The following is a 26,774-nucleotide window of genomic DNA, read 5'->3' on the forward strand; positions in this document are numbered from 1 at the left end:
CCCAGAGCGGGGTGAAGCAGACTGACAGAAGAAGGAGGAGGAGCGAGCAGCCCAACTCAGACGGGTGGAGTTGAGCGTGAGGGCGTAACAGAGGAGGAGCATTGAGGAGGACAGATGAGAACAAGGGTGACATCTGGTGGACGGGGGTATGTATTACATTTGTGAAATAAAAATGGCAGAATTAAAAGAAATGATTAGAGGAGAGCCTAGGGTTAAAACAGGAGATGGAAATGTAACCCAACCAGTGCAGGGGCCTCCCTACACCCCGGACTCTGTGTTGTGTAAGTTTGTGTTGGATTGGGGTGCACAGTAGAGAGACCAGTCGGACACAGGCGTTCAATTTGTGGCTCGGACCGCGCTGTTTATTCAGATGCTGGGGGAAACACCACTCTAACTCTGCTGCTGGCCCTTTGCAAATCACAGTAAAAACTGCGTGATTATCAACACATATTGAAAGCCAACAACACATATATAAAAAAAAACATTAAACAAAAATAATCATGTCGAAATTCCTCGGTCTCAGGAATGTGCATGACACAAAACTAACATAGCAGGACTACCAGCAAACTGTAGGTGAAAAGCTAATGCTTCATCTTGCATTACTTTGCCCGAATGAGTGCTCTGCTAACAAGCGGGAATGTAGCCCGAAATTGCGGCAGATATTACAAAATGGAACATGCACACAAACTGCTCATACTTTCATCAGACAGTACATGAACCGCTCAATAAACAAAATATATGCCTGGCTTAAATGACAAACCGCTATTTTACACAGTGGAACACTTCATTTTCAACAAAACCAATGCAGTACTCCACTGACAGTGCTTACCTTCGCAAATCACAGTAAACACTGAACCAAGATGGCGCCCGCGCGAACGAGAAATCTGAACTACGGTGTCCTGCAGAGGACAAATGGTAAAAATTGCTTAGATCTACCATACATATGCAGCTCAACAGCGACACCTTGTGACTTATTCCAGTCACTGCCTTACAGAAACATATGGAAAACCATTGGAAAACAGAGAGAAGAATTGGGAAAAATTCTGAGGAACATGATTTCTGGAAATAATACAGGTAAGGATGGGGAAATGTTGGAAATACGAAGAGAAATTAAAGAAATATGTGATGATACGCGCCGCCCACTGGGCAAGGTTCCAGCCCACTCCGCTCCCTGTGGAGTGTGCTCTGCCACAGTGTCCAGGAAATTTCCCAACTTTTGTGGTTATTGACAGAAGTATGGAGAAAGAGGATGGCATAGTGGTGAGGCTCAACTCGGGGACCATCAACTGTGATTATGAGCCGACTAAGCGACCTAGGCCTTTGAACCAAACTTTATTTAAAATTTCACCCACGACTTTTCGCCCAGACAACACCACAGTGGGAATGGCCACAGGCGGGGGCCCGGAGGAGGCCTCACAGGGAGAGGTAAGTGAAGAGGGAGAAGAGCCAGTTCCGTTTCGAGAACTACCCACTCCAGCTCAGACACAGAAGGAAGACAAAGGGCGCAGTGCAGCACAGGAGGAAGAAGAGAGCTTGGACATATTTAAGAGCCGGCTGCAGAATTTGAAAGGGAAAGGGAGTACCCCAGCTGCGCTCCTGGCCCCTAAGAAACTGGTAAAGAACTTAGAGGGAGGTCCGGAGCAGGGGAGTCGGGAGAAATGTCAGAAGTTTACTTCAGTGATGGAGTGAGAAATGAGAGTTGGATGACGATTCGTGGGGTGGTTGGGTAAAAGCTGCAATGAAAGAGAATGAGAATCATGAGAATCCTACAAAACGACTGAATTTCAGTGAGACTGAAGAACCTGAAGAGTATGAAGGATTTTATAGGCGAGGACAGAGAGAACAACATGAGGAGGAAGAGCAAGGTTGCTATATTTGTCTGTGCAGCCAATCCAAAGGGGGAAAGGTCCATTGGGTTAGAGTAAGATTCCTGGACAGTACCCCATTGTGGCTACGGGTGGCGTGGATAGAAGCTACAAGCCTTTTAATGTGGGGAATGTCACTGAAGGAGGAGCAGCGTGGCTGAGACAACTGGATAAAGTGACTTCAGGCACCTAACTGGGAGACTGGGAGACTTCAGGGCCATAGCTGGAAGATGCATCACTATAACATCGTTGGAAGAGGTGCAGGTGATAGCAAGGGTGGTGGATCTTCCTGATGCCACACCTTACTGCTGTGTGCAGGAGAGAGTCGGGAATGCCGTTAGACAGATGTACCCAAACCCAAATGCTACTGCAATTATTAAATTGGAGTGGAAACCTGATCAGAACTCCAGAGACTATATAGAGAAGAGCAAGGAGAAGTGGCTGCAGCAAACTGGCCACAACCCAACTACAAGGGGTCTCCATCAAGATTGATTCAGGAAAGCAGTGTTGGGAAGAGTTCCAGAGGAGGTGAGAGAGAAAATTTTAGATGACCTACAAAGGTCCACATATGGACGCCAGGTCCTAGGAGGTTAAAGAGCGGGAGAAGGCCCTGCTGGAAGAGAAATCAGTGTGGAGAGAAAGGGGGGCCAGAAAAGTGGAGGAAATATGGAGAGGACCCAACGGGAGACCGGTCCTAACTGTGGGTCTGGCAGAGAGGAAGATCAGAGAGGCTCATGGCCCAGGACATGTGGAGGTGACCCAGATGGAGAGGAATCTCTGTCATTGGTGGCACCCATATTTGAAGGAAATGGTGCGGGGGCATGTGAGGACTTGCCTGATCTGTGGACAGTACAACTCCAAAGTAACAGTGAAGCCAGAGATGGGTAAGTTTCCTCTGCTCCAAAGACCCAGGCAGGAGATTGTAATCGATTACACGGACATGGCTATGTCCGCAAAGGGGTTCAGATCACTGTGTAGATAGTCTGACGGGGTGGCCAGAAGCATGGCTGGCAAGGAGAGAAGACAGTAAGACGGTGATTAAGTGTTTGGTGAACCATTATATTCCTTGGAATGGTTTCCTCAAAAGAATCAGATCACATACTGGGACTCATTTTAAAAATAAACACCTTCAGGAGGTGGAATCTATGTTGGGACCCCAATATAAATTTGGGACGGTTTATCATCCACAATCTCAGGGCAGGGTGGAAAGAATGAACCTAAATTTGAAGAGCAAATTGGCAAAAATCTGTGCACAGACAAAAATGGATTGGGTTGATGCACTATCCATAGCCCTGATGAGCATTAGATGCTCTGTCAATCAATCTACCAGGTTCATTCCTTATGAGTTGTTCAGAGGAAGACAATTTCCAGGGCCCACCGCAGGGGGTCCCAGCTTTGAGGGAGGAGGGACCTGGGTTAGAATATGTTAAGCAATTTAAAGCACACAAGGCTCTTGTCTCAAGTTTTGCATCACAGGTGACCGCAGATCAAGGACAGGAGCAGACAGTGGCCGAGGCGAAGTGGGCGTGGCTGAAGGTGCACAAGCAGAAGTGGAATGAGCCGAGGTGGACAGGTCCGTTCAAAGTGGTGACTCGGACCTCACATGCAGTTCAACTGAGAGGGAAAGGTGAAACCTGGTATCACTGGAGTCCATGCGCTGTGGCAGAGGAGCCTAGGAGGTCCGAAAGGCTCTGTAAGAAGGGGGACTCGGCTTAGACCCCCAAAACATAGATCTTTTGACATAGGGGCAGAATAATCCCCTGATCTATGCAACGGACTGAAGGGTAGTCTAACCCCTGATGTTGAAGAAAGAAGAGGAGCAGAGAATCACCCAACCAGGAAGATAAAGGTCACTTCTAAAATATAATATAGGTTGAAAACTCCTTAGACAGAAGTTCTAGCCTAAGCATACTGTAAGGGGTCGGAGAAGTGACCAGAAATGAGGTTGTGGGAAAATTGGAGAGTAATGGGAGTTTTAGGGGTTGTTATTATTGTTACTGTAACTGTAATTTTTCTTGCATGTGAGTTGCCCGGAGACAGACCTCAGACCACGCCAGTGACTCCAGCATTCCAGGCCATGGTGAGACGAACCAAACGCAGCGCATCAGGTATAATCAACACTTGTTGAAATTATTACGGTGGCGTAGAGTTGGACTACGTTACAGGGTCCACGACTTCGTTCACATTCGATCTCTGTGCAGTCATAAATTGTGGGGGCCAAAATTATAGGATTTATGATATTTGGGTGTGTTATCAACTCTCATTCAACCGTTATTGTCAGCAGGGGTGGACACGGTTAAGCGGGAGATGTGCCTGGTCAGAGGTTGTGGGGTATACTGAAAACTGGAAACCACAGAGCCAGAATCAAGAGGGTTGGGGAGACAGGTTTTATTCACAGCGAGATTTTAGGATCCCACAGAATCTAGTGACTCTGTCATTGGGGAAATGGATGGCTCCACCCACGGGGATTGCAAATAGGGTGGTTTATTTTACCTTAGGAGTGGATGTGGTCGGCGAGGACCCGTATGGAGTGGTCGGTCAAGGTGAACTTTAGAAATTCATTACAAGGTTTGTTCCCAACACCGGCACCACTTTTTGAAATTTTTACAGGGATTATGAAAGTGGATTACACTAAATTGAAGCCCAGACAGTTGATCTCTATGGCAACTGGCTATAGGGATAGTCATGTGTGGTTAGATTGGTTAATTCAAAACTCCTGAGAGCAAAATGTGTCTGATTGTGTGGCCTGTGCGGCGGCCAGACCACATTTGTTCACTGAACCGGCACCCCTGTATCCAGAGGACCACTGGGGTTTAAGTGCATGCTTAGACTCACTAGGGAGGCGGTTTCGGAGGGCAACTGCACGTTGTTAGCCAGTCTGTTTCCCCCAATTGATAATAAAACTGTAGTGGGACTGTTCACACCGAGTAAAGCATATTACACCTGTATTAACTTCCAGCCACAAGCATGACACCGGCGAGATTCCAGCTGACTGGTGTGTAGAAATCTTTCCAGCCAGCCAGGGGGAACGCCTCAAGGGAGAAGGACACATGGGAATTATCCCAATTACTCCAAATAAGAATGTGGATTGTATTAACTACGTCCATTATAATATCCTTAGATTGGCTAATTTAACCCATGATGCTGTAGGAGGGTTTGCATTTTTCTCATGTTTGTCTAGAGAGTGCATTGCCACCTTTTTGTAGCTGTTTTCTTTTAGAGCAGGGGTGTCAAACTCAAATACACAGTGGGCCAAAATTCAAAACTGGAACAAAGTCGTGGGCTAACGTTAATATTTATTGAAATATATTTATTCCTCCAGATATAAGAATGAATCTTTTCTTATGGACTCAAACAAGTTTTGCTGAAAAACTGAATATGGAACAAGCAAAGCTTAATACTAAACAATATATATATTAGCTGTATAATACCAGTAGGCCAGCTCTAATAGTAATTTGGTATGGCCTCGCGGGCCAAATGTAATTAGGCTGCGGGCCAAATTTGGCCGCGGGCCAGAGTTTGACACCTATGTTTTAGACACTTTTAGTTCTTTCTGTGGTTGTTTTTAACCTGGGGTCAATGTTTGGTCAAAAATGAAGAGCTTCAACTAAAATTGAGTCTGCAATTTGTTTTTATTCATGTCTTTAAAGCTATTATGCAAAACGTTGTTGCCTATCTAAGGCTTACGATCGCATAAGGTCCATATTGAGACTCTACTGAACACACACCATCTGGGTTCACCAACCACTGGGTCCTTGAACTGTTGCAGCTTTGAGAATGTGTAGTTTAATTAATTCCCTTCCACACTAATTGCCTAAAGTTATGGGCATATTATAATCATATTATAATCATATAATCATAACTCTGTAGAGCCGGTCCCAGCTACCACTGGGCAAAAGTCAAGGTAAACCTTGACTGGATTTCAAATCAGTTACATACAACCATTCACGATCACATCAACACCTACCGCCACTGTAAAATTAACCTGACATTACAAGTACAGTGCATCAAAGTCATTGTCTTTGTGCACTTTGGGGTTTGTAGAAGCTAAAAGCTTTTTTGTAAACACAAAAAGGGGCTGAAATGTTGATGGTTCGTCAGCCATATCAACTGAAAATACAAAACAAGAGTACAGAAAAGGTGCACAAGCACAAAGACCTGCATTGTTAGTGTGGAAAACACGAAACTTAAAGAGATAAGGCACAGACAAATCACCAGTCACCAGCTAACACAGAAAAAGGGCACAGCCTCTGCTCTTCTATTTATCTCCACACCACACCTGCCAACCCAATCAGAGCATATTTATCCACCTGAGCATCCAAGAACTGTAATTAGACCAGGAGACACAGTAGAGACAGGAAACCGAATAAGGGTCAAATCAAAGAAAGAGCAAGAAATACAACGGGAACAGGAGCAGGAAGGAAAAAGGAGAGAAAGTTAATTGGAGTCCTCGGCAGAGGACCCGTGTGACTCACCCAGCCTGCTTTGAATAGCTGCAACAGAGAACCAGAGACTAAGCGTGAGCCATCAAAAGACAACAGAGAGAATAAAGAGGTTTCAGATCACCCGGTCCCACAGACATCCCACTGTGGCCCTACTGTTCTGGCCATTCTGGGCTTGTCTTTCGGCCTGGACCTGCCGAGGGCCCTAATAGTGATCAGAAGCCATCTTTAGGCTAACTCACTCTCAGCTGTGCTCAGTTACACATAAACACACTCTGCATAGACTCAAACTAGATTAGATTATTTGTGTTCAAAGCTATTGCCGACCTGTCTTCTTTACAATAGCAGGCCGAATCTTTTTGGTACTTTTGTTGTGGTGACAGATTTAAATTTTTCTTACTAGGTAATTCTAACTGATAATAATTTAGATTATGCCTTTACACACCTACCACTTTGATAAAACATATTATAGACTTCCAGATTCATCTACCCAACTAATCTATGTATTTCCAAAAAATATGTTTTTTTATTTTATTTCTTAGCTTTGTCTGCCATTCGCTTCTACTTAGGTAAAGAACAGGATAGTTTTTAATTTATTTTGTTCTTTTAGTTATTAATTTATATTAAAAAAAATCTCTCTCCTAATGAGAATCTACCCACAAAGTGTACACTAACCAAAGCAACCAGAGCTCAATAGACTTATTTGAGACATTTTAGTATTTTAGTATGAAAATGACTGACAATTGTAGCTTTAACATTCTGCCACATTAGTATTTATATGAACGCAAAATAATGACCAAACTCAATTATGTGACACCAGGACATATGCAACTTTAGCAAATATAGACATTATGGTAACACTTTCTGTTACTGCTCAGTAATAAAGGGGTAATAGTACAGTAACAGGGGGAAAACAGGAGTGTAATAATGTGGTAAAGTTATCACTATGCAATTACCAAAGTAATAACCACTTAATATCCAAGTAATATCAAAGATGCTGTGAAAGAGGATCCTCTACACTCCTATACATGTGAATCTAATATATTCATATGTATTACTGTAGGTCTGTGGGTTTAATCACCGTTAAAACCTTTACTTGGACAAAGTTAGCAGGAATCATCCAGCCAACGGCCTCATCAACAAACTCTGATGTGAAGCATCATGAGGAACTTTGTAGCAGCTCCAGTATTGTTTGTTTTACACAGAGAAACACAAAGAAACGAGGTGTACTAGCAGTGTTGGGGAGTAAGGGAATACATGTACCGCCGTTACATATTTAAAATACAAAATATGAGTAACTGTATTCCGTTACAGTTACCGTTTAAAAAGGTGGTATTTAGAATACAGTTACTTTGTTGAAATAAATGGATTACACGGCGGTACTTCCCTGTTTCATATTGTGGCGGGTCAGGACTGTTTGGGTTTTGTTTGACAGCTACGATCTGTTGTTCCAGGCGGCAGCGATACGGTTGCCGTGGTTACAGGACGACGCATGCTCTCTCTGCGATGTTTCCTGGGTGAGAGAGGCCTTTTTGTTGTTGTTGTGCTAAGCTAATAGGCAGAATGCTACAGGTATAGCTCTAAAGAATGTAGCATCATGGGCAGTGTAGTCCGTGCTGCAGGGAGAATGGACTGCCATACCCGTTATGTGTCTGTGAGCGAGGGAGGGAGAAAAAGGAAAAGTACGAGCTGTCATCGAGCAGAAACGGGAGCTGGAAGCATGTAAATATAATAATAACCACTGCAGCCAAGAAGAGAGCCTGACGAGCCCAGCTGTAAGTAAGCTATTAAGACTCGACTGTACACCGTGTTCGTGTTTTCCTCCAAAAACAATAAGTTCCGTTGGAGCAGCCTTTCAACGCCTCTCTCTGTCTCAAACTTGACCCAGACAACAAAGTAAAGCTATTTTTCGGCTACGAGCCCGACAAGGAACCCGACGTGTTAGCCAGAGGTCCCTTTACTACGGTTCCAGAGATCGAGCAGACAAGAAGTGAGCTGCACTAAGGAGAGGAGAGATAAATCACGCGGTCTTGTAAAAATGTGCCCTCTTCCTCATGTCCTATTTTTTTGCATGTTTATTACACTTAAATGTTTGAGGTCAGGTTTGGGTTTTTCCCCCCTTAACAATAAACACCTTCTTTTATAAACTGCATTTTGTGTTTACTTGTCTAATATTTACATTTGTTTGATGATCTAAAATATTTAAGTGTGACGAAAAAAGGGACAAACATTTTTTCACACCACTGTATCTATTTCCTGTCACAGCTCTGACATTTTGACCTTCTCCATTTTATTTCTTCCTCTTTATTACTGCCTGGGCTTATTGTATGTTATACAACGTTGACAAATCACATTATGGAGTGTGTGTTAGCGCAGAGTGAGAGAGATTATGGTGACAGGCAGAGAAAGGCCCGAGCAGATTCATGTCCTCTTTTGGCTCTGCAGTAAACTATTGACACACCTGACCTCTTCATGTCCATTCTGCGACAGAAGCTGACTGCAGGGAGTAAATAATGATATAAAGAGGAAACTGGAAGAAGAGGCTGCACTGCAGAGCAGTCATAATAAGAAAGGAGCACTTCAGTGTCTGATGAATTCAAAGACACCTCACCAATCAAAGTGAAAAAGTGATGCAGCAGGCTAGTCTGTTTTGCAATATCAGGACGTGATCCTGATGAGATGACAGATGTTGTCGTGGGACTCACACACATCTGGCCCAGGATATCACTGAGCTCCTGGCAGCGTCAGTTGGACTAAAACATGATGTCCCAGAGATGTTCTATTGGATTTAGGTCAGGCAAGTGTGGGTCAAATATCCTTCATCCTCCGGGAAGTGCCTGCATACTCTAGCCACATAAGGAACCCGCTGGTGTAAGGTCTGACAGTGGGTCAAAGATTATAATAATAATGTATATTTTATTGATCCCTGTGGGGAAATTACTCTCTCTGCATTTGACCCATTCACTCAGTGAAGCAGTGGGCAGTCAGGGTCCTGTTGCCTAGCCTGTAGAGGTCTTTGTTTCCATCCATGGATGTGCCTCCCCAGACCATCACTAACCCGCCACCAAACCAATCACTGCGAACGATGTTACAGGTAACATAACCCTTTCACGTCTGCCATGTGTACTCAGCCAGTGTTGGACCTGGTGCTTTATTGGGCGCTACGGTGCCAGATAATAAGCACAGGACCCACTAGAGGATGTCAGGCCCTCAGCCACGCTCATGGAGTATATTTCTGATTGCCTGGTCAGAGACATTTACACAAGTGGCTTACTGGTGGTTATTTTTATCACCTCAAGCTACTAGTAGTGACCCTGACCTTGACCAAATGCAAAGCTAGTGAAAAAAACAGACAGAAAAGGAAAGTGTGTCAGTGGCCATTCCTGTTTGTCTCATTGTTGTTCCCCTAGTGCACCTGTTATTTTCATTAACCCCAAAGCAAACACAACTGATTAGCAGTGTACAGTTAACTAATAAGCAGATTTAAGAGTGTTGATTTGAAATACACGGATGCAGTATTGTTACCACATTTATATACATGTATCCATCCATCACTCCTGTTTATGTGTTTGTTAGTCAGCAGCACATCTAAAACCACAAATATGGATTCTAAAGCATTTTTCTCCTCAGAGCACTTACACAACATGCTTCATTCGCCCATTGACACAAACACTTTTTTGCACCTAGGTGTTGCCTATCTGACATTTAAACTCCAATGAACAAATCGGAGAGCAGCTTGGGATTCAGTATCTTGGCCAAGGACACTCTGGGCACGGAGCAGCCAGGGTTCACAGCACCAGTCTTAGATAAACTGCTGCACTTCCTGAGCTACAGCCACCCCAATATGCAAAACACCCTCTGAAAAGAGTAGGGTTTGTGTCACTCACAGTACCTCAGATATACATTTACAACACAAATAAATGTTTCATAGTACTGTGCAACAGTGGCAATAATTCTACATTTTTCTTTGAACTTGGACTTCTTTTTCATTTATTTTCAGTCCAGTGTTTACCTGACCATTCGTTGAACCACTGAACACTGACATGAATTATTTAAGAATAACAGAACACACCTGACTTCATGGCAGAAAAAAACAATTTGTTGTTGCAAAAACATTTTGTTCCCATATCTTTAGTTGAATGTATGAAAATCCCAAAGATAAGACAGTTTAATGGGAATACAATTGTATTTTTGCAATAACAAGATATGCCCCAAAGAGATAATAGCCAAAACCTTGCCATATATTAGCATGGCATGAAGTGTGTCTTAAAGAAAATTGAGGAAACTGGAAAAGGGGAAGACAACAGAATGCCTAGAAAGAACTCTAACGCAGATAAGTAGCATTTGAAAATCATGTCTTCAAGAAGTAGGAAAAAATGCAGCATCAACCCATCACAAGACCTGGGAAATGCATCTCCCATTGTTCGCCATGGCATCAGCAGCAGTGTTTTCAGTGGAAAGCTGGCTGTCAAGAAGCCATTTGAAGGAAAATAGGAGAAAAAGGCCAAAATAGATCCAAACTGTAGCATCCAAAGACGACCTCTGGAGTGTCCTCCATAAAGACTGAAGAAATATTCTTGAAGACCACGTAAAGAAATTAAAAGACAGATTGGTTTTGATCATCCCAGCTCATACCTGACGCCCTGATAAGGATAAGTGGAAGAGTACGGATGGATGGATGAATGTGAACACCTGTTATACTTACGAAAGGATACGATTTTAGGTGCCAGCCTGGAGGATTTCCTGGTTTTTGCCACGCTGGCATGTCAGTCAGCATACATCCAGTAAAACTATAGTAAGCTGATTCCTAACTTTGAACCTAAAAATCTAAAACATCTGTGGGTGAGGTTCTTCCCTTCTGTGGATTTGAAGGTGAAACAGAGCAGAGAGAGTTCACAAAGAGACGAGGTTAAGGTCTCTCGCTTGTCAAACCAGTTCCATCAAACATCCTATTGTGTCGACGCTCCAGAACCCAACAAACAGACGGGAGGGGGTGAGCAGTGCAACCACTCAAAGTTCTGTCTTCATCCCCAAACACCTGTCAGCGCTCATGACGCATTAAGTTCAACCCATCTTTCTTTACGGCGAACTGAGAATACATCCGGTCTGATTTAACTGTTGTGTTCGCTGGTCATATTTGTGTCTTAGGATTTATTTATCTTTGATTCTTACAATTAATACAATGAAAGTCAAGATAACATTTCATGAAAAATACATATTTGACATTTTAACTCATATTAATAACTATATATTATTAATATTAATACAATTTGAACTAATATCCACAATGAAGACTGTGTTAAATCATGAGACTCTCCATAAATTCATGTGCCACCAGGACACCCAGGTCCACAACTGTGTAATTGTTTCATCTGATCTGCAGCCGTATGTTCTGGACACTCAGGTGAAGAGACGAGCTGAGCTATCACCTGATCACCACCTGGTGATAAGTTGGATCAGGTGGCAGCGGAGGATGCCGGACAGGCCTGGCAAACCTTCAGTAAATGTATTGTGAAGGTGTGCTGAGAGCGCCTGACAGAGGCCCCGGTCCGTGAGATCTTTAACTCCCACCTCAGGTGGAACTTCAAAAGCATTCCAAGGAACGTTAGGGAAAACTGAGGAGGAAAAGGGTGGAAGAACTGCTTCACTACACTGAGTGTACAAAGAACAACATTTTTCTAACTCAACACTATAAAAATATAAAAAAGTTAAACATATTAAATAGAGACAGAATAAAAGCACCCACCACTAAGGGATGGTTCAGGGTCACCTGAAGGTTTAATGCCTTGAAAGTAGAGAGGGTGTCTTTCTCCCAAATCTAAACTAGGAGAGGGGCCTGATAGCTTAAAGCTCTGCCTCTCATTCTACTTTTGAAAACTCTAAATATTCTCTTTATATATAAATAGTTCTTTAACTACTTCAACAGAATCTGTTGTTTTCCTATGTGACACGGTAATACAACATGTGTTGCACCTATTTCCTTTTTTGTGACCATCCCTTAAAGATTCTTGTTCCATGAAAAGGATGTGGTACTCGATTACAAATAAAAGGGCTCACATTTCTAAACATAAGGGTTTGCATGTGAAGAAAAACTGACAGTTGGCAGTTTAACACTCTTGGAAAGTTGGAGACGTTTCACCTTCAGTTTCAGAAGGACATGTCCCTTCTCAGCGGGGAGTGTAAGGAGTGACTGAATGTGACTTTGGGTCAATACAGAAGACATTGTCATCTGTTGCATATGCATGTGCTTCTGGAAGCCCATATGCCTGCACCCGATTTTAACAATTCAAATCAGCTCTGCTAACACAGTAGCCCTGCCAAGACAGAGCAACACACTGACTCAGTTATAACACAATCACACACTGCAAGAAGGACAACCACCATCTATTAATGTTGTTTTCCCACACATGTTCATTGGTCTGGTGTTAAAATGTGGTGTAAAAGTTTTAACAATGAATTAAATATCCTCAAACTATAACTTGCAGTTACATAACCTACGAAATAATCAGTATGATTAAAAATCTAGACATCAGAAGTTCTAACATATAACATGAAGATCGTTCCTGCCCTGTTCTTCCTGTTCTCCTTGTGTAGTTGCCTCCTACTGTTTCTACCACACTGTGCTTAGAGACGCAGCAAACCTTGCAACTGTAGCTGGACTTCCTGATTGAACTGGACTACATGCATGACTTTAATGGACTGCTTGTACCATCTCATGCTACCAATATCACCAAGGACATTTGCAACCATTTGTTTTAATAAACAGTGCATTCCCCTCTGACCTCTGGCATGCACAAGTCATTTCCGCCCAGAAAACTGCTACTCACTGCATATTTTTCTTTTTTCTGACCAATCTCTATGAACCTTAGAGATGAGTGTGCAGCCTATCCTGCACCAACAACCTTTTCTCTCCATTCTACAAAAATATGACATCATACAGAGTTTCTATCAAAAAAAACAAATACATATCATGTAAAAGAATACATCAATACACAACTTTGTGCTGAAGAAGCGTGATCCTGATGAAAGCAGTGAAAGCTGATAACCATAATGCTACCTATTACAATATATTGGGCTTTTAGTCTTTGTTGAACCAGCTAATGGAAGCTTGGGTGACAAACGTCTTTTGTAGTGCACCCCTCAGCCGTGTGTTTCTCTGAACATTAGTCTGAGAGTAACACTGAAACATGTGCACATACATGACATCAACAGTGAACAGGTGTGAAATGAAGATATTGTCTTACCCGAGGACCTAAGCTCAGGTTTTAATACTGGATTTTTTCCTGCATGGCTGAGATGGTTTGGACATGTGTGGAGAAGGGACGGTGGATGTGTTAGAAAATGATGTTGAATATGGAGCTGCCAGGTAAGAGGAAAAGAGGAAGATCACAGACAACATTACGAAATGTGGTGTCTGATCTGGTGGGACAAGCACCCCAATGCAGCAAGTCTGGATCGGCTTTGAACTAACCCTAATCTGACCCTATGAGTATTACCCAGCAGGTAATGCAGAGTTAATAGAGCCAATGGATGGGTGAGGGGACTCGCCCAGTTCTAATTATCTCTCTCTCCCAGGTGTCTACCCAGCCTGCTCTAATAAAAGCCGGGAACCTGAGTAGCCTTGCAAGCCCAGTATCCATCACCCACACCTGTTTCCGTAGCTCCCCCCTAGATCAGGGCACCTGGTAATAACTGGGTTAAAGTTAGGGGCCTGGCCAATAGGCCCCAGGGCTCTGTTCATTTTAATGGGCTAGAGTAACCTGGACCAGCTATTCACAGTAAAATGGATTAATACTCTGTTGTTACCTTTAGTGTTTCACAAAGGGTTAAAAAGGAAATGTCCACAATTTAGACTTTAACTGTGAGAAATTTAGTAGGAGCAAAGCAAAAACAGAATGTAATAACAATACTACTACTACTAATAATAATAATTCTAACAAAAATCAATTCACCTAAAATACACTTTGTAATCTTTGGAAGGAGAAAGGAGAAGGAGAGCATGCACAGGGCTGTTGTGACAATTTCAACACAATTCAACTTTACATAGCACCAAAACAAAAGGAAAGTTGCCTCAACGGGTTTTATATTGTAAAGTAAAGACCCTACAGCAATAGAGAGAAACCCCAAGAGTCAAAAGACTTCCGTTGTGTAAGCACCTGGTGACAATGGGAAGGAAAAACTCTCTTTTCACAGGAAAATATTTCCAGGAGAACCAGCCTCAGGGATGGGTGGCCATCTGGCCCAACCAATTTTCGAGTGAGGGTAGGAAGACAAGGCCAAACACACACTGTGTAAGAGGGTCAGCGATTAATAAGATCAAGTAAATAAATTCAGAATGGCGTATACTTGTGGTGCAACGGATCAAAAATCTCACGGTTTGGATCGGATCAATTTTCAGATCATTAAAAATAGAAAAAAAAAGACAAAAATTCGACTCGCCGTTTATTTATTTAAGTATTTTTTGCCTATTAAAAAACATTCAACTGAAGACTCATTCCACACACTTATATAAAAAAAATTAAGGTGCAATATGGACACTATGGACCATGCTGGGCATCTGCATCCTCTGCACACGGCCATAAACAACCAGAGGAGTCTGTTCAGTGACAGGTTGCTTCTCCCAAAGTCAAGGACCAGCAGACTTAAAAAGTCCCAAACGCCATCAAACTGTTTAACTGGAGGGGAGAAGGAGGGGAAACAGGGACAGAGGAGGGGGGAACAAGTAAGCTGAGGTGCCTTTTCACTGTGCAATAGTTTTTGTTAATATCCAACGGTGTAAGAGACTCACAATACTTGAAATGTGCCGTTCCCTTGTATTCCTATTCCTGTTTATTCTATTTATCCCTTTTGTATTCTCTGTATTTATAAATGTGTATGTTTGGTATATTTCTGCTCACATTCTGCAACTTCTGTCGGTGCTGTGCTACTGGAAACTGAATTTCCCGGAGGAATCCACCCGAGGGATGAATAAAGTTTCATCTAATCTAATGTAATCTATAGGGCAGTGCAGGGCTTTGTATCAACCGCTCCGCTGTGATATAACGAGCGGTCACGGTCACGTGGCTTTCCGTTGCCCTGGAGGTCGTAGTTAGGGCAACAGAAGATGCGTGGAACAGTTCAGCCATAACTTTAAACTTCTCCTGCTCATACAAGCTTGGAACGATCTTGTCACTGAAGTGGACGCGCAACAGGATATCATAGCGTGGCTCAAGCACGTCCATCACAGTTTAAACCCCTTGTTTTGCACACAGAATACGTCTGCAGCTAACACCCCAGCAGCTTCTGTAACAGCTTTAGCCCGGTCGGGCTGGGCAGCAAAGGGCTGCTTAAACTCCTCTGCTCCTCCACTTGGACCTCTAGCGCTGACCATAGCTACCGCTTCACAGACCCACCACGCGCACCATACACATACTTTTTTTTTCTTTTTCGAATCTTCGGATCACGTGCGTGCTGAACCGTGGAGTGGGATCGGTTCGGATATCGGATCAACTGTGATCCGTTGCACCACTAGTGTATACACAATACATGGTGAATGAAAAAGGTGTGCGAAGAAATACTCAGTGGATTATGGGAAGTGCCCAGCAGCCTAAGTCTATTGCAGCATAGCTAAGGGAAGATTCAGGGTCACCTGGTTAAGCACTAACTATGTGCTTTATCAAAAAGGAAAGTTTGAAGCCCAATCTTAAAAGTAGAGATAGCATCTGTTTCCCAGATTTCATGGAAGACTTTTAAAAGTTTACTCAAACATTTCTCCACCGGGCCGACACACAGAATCTCCCACTGTCTGCTTTTGACTGTATCTGTGGCTCTAACTGGCTCATTCACTGAGCAGTTAAACGTCTTCTTTGTTGGCCTGAAGCCTGCAGCTGTACTGCATGCTTGGTTGCACCAGCCTATAAGAGGGGGCTTGCCCCATGCACTGCAGGGAAAAAAGCTTTTGTCAATGAGACAGAAAGATTTATTGTAACCAATAGAATACAAAAAACCACCAAAACATGCGGCCATGAGTTTAACTACTTTAACATCAGAGTTAGTAACACTGTGAACACTGCTCCATTCCTGATTTCATTTTCTTTTGTTTCTTCTTGTTTTCCATACTTCTTGTGTGATGCCGCACTTAATGTGAGCTTTCCTTAAATCAAGGTCACAGCAAGAAGGTCAGAGGTCATGACAGATCTTTATGATGAGACATAGATGTAATAGGAGCCTACACAGCACTTAGTTTGACCCAGAGCATTATCATTCCCAGCGCGTAACCGACAATTTCTCACAGTCGTCGGTATGTTACACATTGGGGTGAGGACATGTTGGATCACCGCCTCTCTAACTCCAAAAATCCTTCTCATACCACTGCTTCAGTTACAAAGAGAGGAGGGGGAGAGGTCATCACGTAGTTGGACTGCATGGAAAGGAAAACTGCAGAACTTGACAAGAAATAGTACAGCCCACCTTCAACAAATACATGTGGATTCCTCAGAAAATATTATATGATATTACTGTTACTGCACCTACTAACAGTACTGTACATCAATCATTAGAAACATTAAAGAAGCACACCACACTCCACACAGGCCTGCTGAATATTGTTTGTACATGTGTCTATCTGCATGCAGGTGTGAGCAGTTGCCTAGCAACAGATATGAAAGTGTCAGAAGACAGACAACTGCTGCCAGAGCCGATGTTGGGAGGAGTTTCTAAAAGTAGAACACCTCAACAGTGGCAGACAGAGACGGGGCACGAATACACTTGTGTGACGAAGGAGTGGTAGACTCAAATTAGGAAAACAATCAGATTTTCTCACTTAACATTTTTTTATTCCTGCAGATATATAAAAAAATTACTTCATGGCGTTTAAGGTTTTGAAAACCAACATAAACAAAACTAAAAATCTATACACTACAGAAATTATTATTTTCATACATTTGTTAAATCACAAATTAACTTTGATTAACCACATTGGTCGTGTCCAAATTCATGGGCTGCATCCTCCTGAGGACCCGGCCTTCGCGGTCTACGTGGGCCGGGTCCTCAGAAGGTTGGGTAGGAAGTAAACAGCCGTGGAATTGGACGGTCCAGCCTTCAGATCTGCGTCACCGCTGTCTCGGTGGAGTTTAATAAACTCCATGCTATCTAAAATATAACAGGACACCGGAGTAAATTCTCGACCATCTCATACTTCTGATTAATCAGTTTTCTGTTTGACGTTTATTCAGCTGTGTGAAAACCACCCAGGGGATTAATAAAGTTTTATTTCGTCGTATAACGTCGAAGCACTTTTGCAAATATGCGATATCTTGATAAACCGAGCAGATATTTGATGTTTACACAGCTACTTTCTCGCCTGAAAATATGTTAAAAGTTTATTTTGTGACCCAGAAAGATCAGTAAGAGTAATTTTAAAACTTAGTAGCGGCCGCCATTGTTGGAAACTGGAGTTTGGCTGGGCCGCGCTATGAATTCTGGGATATGGTGGGCCACGAAGGACACACCGACCCATCCTTCAAATTCGGGGAAAAGGAGGACGCATTTGTCGGCTGCATTCGGAGGAGTCTACGAATTTGGACAGCCTTCGGTGCGTCGCTGTGACGTAATCGGTCTACAAATGCGTCCTCAGGAGGATGCAGCCCATGAATTTGGACACGACCATAATTTGGAAACACCCAGGCCTGACCTGTTGAATCAGGGAATACATTCTGACAAAGTCAGGTGGTTCTCTCAAAAAGCACAAAAAGCAAAACACATCCCGCTATGATCTAAAGCAGGGGTGTCAAACTCAAATACACAGTGGGCCAAAATTCAAAACTGGAACAAAGTTGCGGGCTAACATTAATATTTATTGAAAAAAAAAACTTCCTCCAGATATAAGAATGAATCTTTTCTTATGGACTCAAATAAGTTTTGCTGGAAAACTGAATATGGAACAATATATATATTAGCTGTATAATACCAGTAGGCCAGCTCTAATAGTAATTTGGTATGGCTTCGCGGGCCAAATGTAATTAGGCTGCGGGCCAAATTTGGCCTGCGGGCCAGAGTTTGACACCTATGATCTAAAGAAACGAAAGAACAGAGGAGAAACCAAGTCACTGACATCTGGAATGCCATTTAGAAGGTTTGGGGATTCGAGCGAACCATCGCGATAGTTATTATCTGACAATGGAGAAAATGTGGAATAGTGTTGAATCTTCCCCGGAGTCGTTGTCCTAAGAACAAAGAGCTCAAATAGCAAATCAACAGCTCCTCCAGGAGCTCACAAAAGAACCAACACAACATCCAAGGGCCTCAGGCTCAGTTAAGCAGTCAGAAAAAAAAATCTTGATAATCTCTAAGACGTTTGGGAAAATTGTCTGTGGACTGAAAAGACAACAGTAACTTTTTGGAAGTTTGAATCCCATTCTATCAGGAATAAAATGACCATAGCACATCATAAAAGAGCATTACACTAAGAGTCAAACATGGTGGTGGTAGCATGATGATTTAAACAACTAGCCATAAGTGATGGAACCATGAATTCTGCTCTCTACCAGAAACTCCTCAAAGACTTACGCGTGCTTGGGTTATACAGCAGGAGCATGAACACATCACACCAGTGAATCCACCTCTTAAAGGCTTTGGAGTTGCCTAGACATGACCTTAAACAACCCTCAAATGTGGCAGAATTAAAACAATGTCCAGTTACTGCAAATGCTTGATTGCAGTTCGTGCTGCCAAGAGTGGCACAACCACTTAAGGGACCATTGCTTTTTCACATAGGGCCAGGTAGTCCTGGGTAGATTTTTTCTCTTAACAAACAAATCATTGCATTTTTTATTTACTCAGGTTATCTTTGTCTATCATGAAACTTTGTTTGATGATCTGAAACATGTGACAAATGTGCAAAAAGAAAAGAGAAAATAAATATTTGAATTAAAAAAATAGGAAGGGGGCAAATACTTTTTTTCATAGCACTGTATCTTTGTCTCTCAGTCTTGCTGTTACTTACGAGGCAACATGGCACCCACAATGGAAAAAATAGGTTTAAAAATTAACAATTAAGAAACAAAAAATCCATCACAAGGTTCTCAAAAGGCAAAAACAAAGGCAATTGTGTGTAACCCTCTTCAGCAAACATATCCCTGGTATCAGCATCGCAGAGAAACAAAGCTCATTACTTTGTGTGACAACGTACAAGAGTCCTACCTTGCAGCCCTCACAGGCACTGACACCATAGTGGTATCCAGAGGATTTGTCCTGGCAGACGAAGCAGGGCTTGTACACCCTGGGAGGGGGTGGTGGGGATGGTGGGCTGGGGACAAGTTCCTCAGAACTGGTGCTCTGTGTTTCAATGGCTGCAGGGATTGCAAACAAAAGAAGGAGATGAAGAAGGTTGTTCTACTAAAATAACTAAAATAACTAAAATAATTGAACAATTTGGAACTAGAAAATAACTTTAAATTTTAACGTACAGGAAACTAAACTGTCTCACTACAATTAGGCTCTTTGCCTACAGAGAGAAAACATTAGCCACAAATTCCACATATAAACCTTTATACATCATATTCTGCTTTCGAGTATTTCTCATGATTAGTTTGTGTGTGTTGCTTGGTCAAAATGCTTAATGCATTTCCAGGGATGGTTCATTTTCATTTAAATTACCTTGTCAGCCAAGTGATCTAGAAAATATAACCATTTATCAAATTGCTTGTTGAAGTATAACCAAACGAAGATATTTGAAATGATTTTGGTGATACAACTGAGTAAAAGTCACTATTGTTTTAGAATAAAAAACTAATTGTCTACTACAATAAGAAATAGGCACTGCTCGTATTTGTACTTAATTTCTTATAAGTTACTGAAGCTCATATTCATGAATATCTTTCCAACCAACGTGCGTATGTGAACAGAAACTTACTGATACGTGATGTTCACTGTGTACTGAAAACCAGGACTAAAACAGGTTACACGGATTTACAACCAGAATAGTGAAAAAATAGTTATTTTGGTTCAATCCAAGTTAAACTTCCCATTTTATTTTAGTCAAACTTGAATCCACCAAACAGACACTTGTTAACAAATTCCTCTTATTACAAATAACAAACAGCACAGGCCTTTCTTGGAAGCATCCATCTAATTTACTCCAAAATATTATTTCATTTTCAGATAATTATGAAGGAGGGTCCAGTAAATTAGCTGAGCACACACAGAAAAGAGATGGCTATAAAAGAAATGTTACGCATTAATCATTAAACAGCAGTGTTTTTGGGGGATGTGCATGTAACATGCAGATAAAATACCACTAACAATGCTACAAGAGAGAATTTAGCACCATCAATAAAAATGCACCAAAACCATGATAATTGTAGAGACCAAGCAGCTGTCCACACACATACACAATCAGAAAATGGGAAGCATTCCATCCAGCAGATTGGATTACATTCTTCCGTAGTTCATCAGGGTAAACCCAATTACCAATCTTGAGAGACAAGCTCTTATAATTACTGGACCCTTGTCCCTGTATGGAATTCCCTGGTGATTTAATCTGATCTTCCATCACACTCACCGTTACAAATTACAAGGTTATTCCAAATTATACAATTTGGGGTATTTATATTTAGCTGTACTCTTGACTATTTATATTTGGGCATTCTACTATTACTTTGTTCAATTCAATTGCATTTTTATAGTGCCAATGTACAATGCACTTCCAACTTGGTAAGGACAGAGAGACAAGCATTGATTTTCATTTCATTGCTTCTAATGCTCCAGATGGTTTCCCTGTGAAGCTGGCAGAGAGCAGGTTAAAACATTTGCACATAAAGCAGATGTTCGTTGAGACAATCTGCTGGAGATGAGCCAGTGGTCTGACACACAAAGCCACTTGATAAAGGAGGATCAAGAAAACAGGCACTTGTGCATGCTCTTATATATTTACAGTATGAGTTAAAGACCAGCCTGGGTTGGAAATTATTTAAGGAAGAATTTTGAACTTTCTTTCTCCATTTTTTGCAAAATTCGCTCATAATGTTGTAAATTCATAAATTGTAATAATGTTGTCTGTTCAGCACAATGTGTGTGTGTGTGTTGTGTAACAAATCACCAGCCCATAACAGGTGCTATTGACATTATTACCAGATTTCGGTAACAAAAAGTCCAGATCACACATGCACAGAAATCTAACCATAGATGTCCATAAGTTTTGTGTATTAATAAGAAATAAAACAGGGGAAAACTATTGAACACATGAAGAAGGCGAGGTGCAAAAATGCATGGACAGTCATGACACCAGAAGAAATCTATCAGTAATTAGAAAGCTGTCATGCAAATTAATATCAGCTGGTTCAGCCCCAACTGATGGCCAATAAAAACGTGTCATTACCAACATGTCACACAAGAAATATCTCATGATGGGTAAAAACAATGAGCTCTCTCAAGACCTTCATAACCTTATTGTTGCAAAAACTACTGATGCCACTGGCTCCTGCGAGCACTGTTGGGGCCATAATCTGGAAGTGGAAAGATCATAAACCACAATTAGATGCCCCCCGCAAGATTTTAGACAGAGGAGTAAAAAGAATTATCAGAACAGTTGAAAATTGGGCCACAACCACACCTTATGCATGCAACATTTCTTCACGTATCTTGAAGCTGTCCCCACCAACACAAAGTATTACATATATTTCAGTAAGCATGTTAAAGACTATTTCCCCATGTCATTTCTCATAACTTAACCCATGGACATCCATGTTTTGATTTCTTTGCATCTGTGGATTGGATGGATTGTTACCAACAGCTGAGACTTTCATTTCAACTGTAACTTATAAGACTAATATGTTCAATTCAATTGCATTTTTATAGTGCAATTGAATTGAGTTGCACCCGTGGGGTTGCAGAGGGTGTCTGCCGTTTGAGACCTTGGATGAGTAGCGATAGCTGAGGCGATGAAATGGTCAAGCAAGGCAAACCTGTGAGTGTTTGGGCAAAAAAATTGATGCCGCCCAGAAATCGGAATGCAAAAGATACAAACCTAGACATGGTTGCAATGTCAAATGACGGGAAGGGAAGATTGAAGTGATTGTGGAAGAAACAGAACATGTTCCAAGTTGCTTGCGGCAAGACTATTGATTATAGCTTCTTGGGAGAGGCTGATGAGCTCTGCGATGCTAGGGTTTAGATCGCGCATTTTGTGGCTGAAAATGGAGAACTGGTGTCAGAGCTGCCTCTGCATAAGAGCCCAAGGCTGGTGGGTGACTGACAGCCATGCATGAGCCGATGCATGAGGGGCATGATGGAAGGGGAATTGCTTTGGCCTTTGTTGATTATGTGAGCTACAGTGAGGTTGTCTGAGTGAATGAGGATGGATCTTTTTGACCATTTGTGGCACCACAGTAAGGCCGAGATCACCACTGGGTAGATTTTGAAAACAGCTGAGGAAGGCAGGAACCATTCCTGGATATAGTGGCAGAACTCAGGAGGCCATGCTGAAGTGAACCATCTTCTGTCATAATAACCCCCAAAGCTGGCAGAAGGGGCAGCATCTGTGTAAAGCTGAATGTCATAAAAGAAAGAAATGCCATTCCAGTTAGCAAGGAGAAGTTGCCAGAGTCGCAGTTTGGCTTTGGAAGAGTTTTCTAGCGTGATAGTGCTGAGGAGTGATGGTTTAGATGCTGCAAGTGAAAGCACGTGAGAGATAAAGGAGCGGTCTTGAGGAATTATCCATAGTGCAAAGTTTAAGTAAGGGAGGCTAGCTGTCGTTTGGAACATGTGGCAACGAGGATAAAGTTTTGAAGGACAAACGTGATGTGATTGAGTTTTTCAATAGGCCCTCTTTTTTTCTGAAATTGGAACGGCAAGTTCAGAGAAGACTGACCTCAGGGTGGATAACTCATGAGCTGGCGGTGACGTGGAAGGGGATATGACCAGGAAATTGTCAAGAAGATGAACTAAAAATGGCAGCTTATGGTTGTAGGAAAGGATCTAACATAAAGCTTCAGAGAGTGAGTCAAACAGCTTGGGGCTGCTTTTGCAACCAAAGGTTAGCCTGACGGCGAAATAATATCCCTCCACTTGACTCCGAACAAGCACCTGAAGTCAGGGTGAATTGGCAGGCATTTGTGATGTTGGCTTTTAAAAGCCATGCACCTCCGCCAGCGATCTTAACAAGGGAAATGACATGGTTCACTGTAGAGTATTTAGGAGAATAATCATCGCTGGGAACAAGGCTATTTATGCACGCAATATGACTACCGTGAGGCACAGACAACTCTATGATGAAGCGCTTTTTGCCTGAATAATTTCTGTTGAGATGTCAAGTGGGCTGATGCAAAAGAGGGGAAAAGGCGGTTTAGAAAAGGGTCCAATCATGAAACCTTCCCTAACTTCTTTGGCTGTCAACTGGAGGTTTTTACAGGTACAAGAAACTGACGGCTGGGTGACAATGCCTGGGTGGAAACCTTCTGAAAAACCTTTGAGTAAAAAGTTGACGAAGTCTGGGTTAGGGTGATTTTTTTAGGCTTCTTTTGATCTTGGATTCTGAATGCGTGTCGAAACGGGTAAAGCTAGTCATTGCTTGGGGGGCATGCTGGGCGGGAATTGCCGCCGTCGTAAAAGGAGCAGGAGTGGAGATACATGATGGGTCTGCCCTTCCTATCTGTACCTTGTGGCAAAGGCATGCTGGCAATGGATTCTGGTGTACATGTTGGGGCCAAGCGGTTAAGAGCGGATGTGCGGCTTATGGGCTGTGAATTATTTTGGGCTCGAACGATACAGGATGATACAGGAGCACCGCATATCTTGCAGGAAAGAGAAAAACAGGCAGCAAAGATGCCACCAGAGTTCCTGGTTGAGACTGCCCCTGAATGTGTCCTGATCAAACTGTTGTAAGCAAGCTGCTGCATGAGAAGCGAACTGGATGTGGTACTAGTAAAAGCCGGTGCTGCCGAATCATAGGCTGAGATCAAGTATTATAGTCAAGTACGTATCGAGCTCTTGTCTTTGGGAGGGGAAAGCGGTGCAGAGAACACCTCTGTATAGTGAAAAGGCGAAAGCAAACTCAAGCGCAGTGAGCTCCTTTGCCCGAGATGGGGCCGCACATGATGATGGGACCGTCGTGGCTGTCGATCAACCTGGGTGGAGTGGGCTGGTGGAGTGGTAGAAGAATGAGCTCAGCTAGATCTATATATTTACCAGCAACGATTTGTTGGCGAAGGTGAGCAGATACTGGGGAAGGTTTTGGAGCCGGTGGGCTGGGAAGAGGAATTGCAGAGGGAGGTGAAGAGGCCAGCGAAAACTGAGTAATATTAGTTTGAAAAGAGGGGCCCTGGGCTGAAAAACTTGGCTATGTGCTGCTTGGAGCTGCTCCGACGGAAGGAGGGAAAAGAACTGGGTTAGAAGGAGATATAGTTGGATACCTGGTAGTAATGTAGGCTGAAATATTGTAAAGAGAAGCCGAGGTGAGAGGAACTTGCAACCCAGTGCCAGGAGGGTTTGCTGCAGTGATTAATAATAATGATAATGATAATGATAATAACAACAATAACAATAACAATAATAATAATAATACATTTTATTTAAGAAAGCGCCTTTCAAAACACTCAAGGACACTGTACAGAATGGGGGGGGGGGGGGGGGGGGAGAGGAGGAGGATCTGAGACACAGAGAAGGAATGGTGATCAGAATCAGGTCAGAGAGGTATGAAGGAGAGAGATGATGGATAGCCTTGAATGTGTACAAAAGTATCTTGAAATTGATGCAGTATTTAACCGGAAGCCAGTGAAGCTGCTGCAAAGCAGGGGTGATGTGGTGCATAGAAGGGGTCCTGGTGATGATACGAGCAGCAGAGTTCTGGACACGTGGAAGCTGATGGATAGATTTTTCACTAAGACCAAATGCAAATTAGGCGTCATTTAGCGACTTCTAGCAACTTTTAAGACAGCCAATAGCGATTTTTCTTACTGAGGAGTTGGCAACACTGACTCCGTCCACCTCAGGTCCCAAAGCCAAACGAACACTGCGGCATCACTGAGAGTGAAAAACCATCTAAATTATTTCATCTTCAATAAAATTATCAGCGTTGCTGCTTTACCAGGTGTAACAATTAAGTTTAACATCCAGGCATCCATCCATCCATCCATCCATTCGCTTCCGCTTATCCTTTTCAGGGTCGCGGGGGGCGCTGGAGCCTATCCCAGCTGTCATAGGGCGAGAGGCGGGGTACACCCTGGACAGGTCGCCAGTCTGTCGCAGGGCTAACACACAGGGACAGACAACCATTCGCACTCACATTCATTTACACATTCCCACCTAGTGACAATTTGGATTAATCAATTAACCTATCCCCACAAGCTGCATGTCTTTGGATGGTGGGAGGAAGCCGGAGTACCCGGAGGGAACCCACGCAAACACGGGGAGAACATGCAAACTCCACACAGAAAGACCCCGGCCTGATGTTGGAATTGAACTCAGGACCTTCTTGCTGTGCGGCAACAGTGCTAACCACCGTGCCACCGTGCTGTCCAGGCATCCATGAAAACAGAATTTATTAAATTTAACAGAGTTAGAAGTTAGCAGGAAGTTAGCTCGCTAGTTTCCACCTAAACATGATACAGCATGTTCTGACTGAGAGATTTTTGAAACATTCAAACGTACAGCTCTGCTATCACTTCCAACATAAATGAAGACAGAAAACTAAACAGCAGTGACGTTTGTAGGGTTACTGAAGTTGGGCTAGCTGCTATATAATGACGTGCCACGTGATTGCTAGCGACACAGCTAAGTTAGCATAACATAAGGCGGTCGTGGCTCAAAGAGTTGGCAGTTCGTCTTGTAACCCAGAAGGTTGCCGGTTCGGACAGTCTTGGTCGTTGTGTCCTTGGGCAAGACACTTCACCTACCACCTACTGGTGTTGGCCAGAGGGGCCGATGGCGTGATATGGCAGCCTCGCTTCTGTCAGTCTGCCCCAGGGCAGCTGTGGCTACAACTGTAGCTGCCTCCACCAGTGTGTGAATGTGAGAGTGAATGAATAGTGGCATTGTAAAGCGCTTTGAGGGCCCCAAAAAGCACTATATAAATGCAATCCATTATTATTATTATAAACACAGTGAAGCTGGAGGATGAACGCTAACTTTTTTCCACTCGATAAAAGTTAACATGAGGGTTCCTGATGGTTAGAGACAAATGCAATCACATGGCAGGATGTTGTAAACGGACCAAACTTCAGCAGGAGAACAACTGAGATAATCCATCCACAATAGAAGGTTAGTCATTCATATACTGCAACAAGATGGGAATAGAGCAGCTGCAAGAGAATTCATCTTTACTGAATCAATGGTAGGAAAGTGGAGGAAGCGCAGTTTTTGGCTTTCCTCATATTCCAAAACGTGCTTCGTCTCTTCGCTGTCACTGTCGCCCGGCATAATTTGCAGATGATATTGCTTGCAGCCACTACGATGCTTTCAACCAAAACAGGCACAGCTTGATGGCACCATCAAC

At 42.8% G+C, this 26,774-nt stretch overlaps 1 protein-coding gene across 2 annotated transcripts in view; it reads right to left on the reverse strand.

Moving 5' to 3' along the window:
- LOC148096852 (retinoic acid receptor beta-like) overlaps positions 1-26,774 on the reverse strand; it is a 127,349-nt gene that overhangs the window by 64,648 nt on the left and 35,927 nt on the right. For both annotated transcript variants that reach the window (XM_087834673.1, XM_087834674.1), the window contains exon 2: positions 19,487-19,635. In XM_087834673.1, the coding sequence (XP_087690799.1) occupies positions 19,487-19,635 (149 nt within the window). The remainder of the gene's footprint in view (positions 1-19,486; positions 19,636-26,774) is intronic.

Source organism: Neolamprologus brichardi, chromosome 22 (assembly GCF_056152115.1).
Source record: "Neolamprologus brichardi isolate AB-2024 chromosome 22, ASM5615211v1, whole genome shotgun sequence".
Lineage (NCBI taxonomy): Eukaryota > Metazoa > Chordata > Actinopteri > Cichliformes > Cichlidae > Neolamprologus > Neolamprologus brichardi.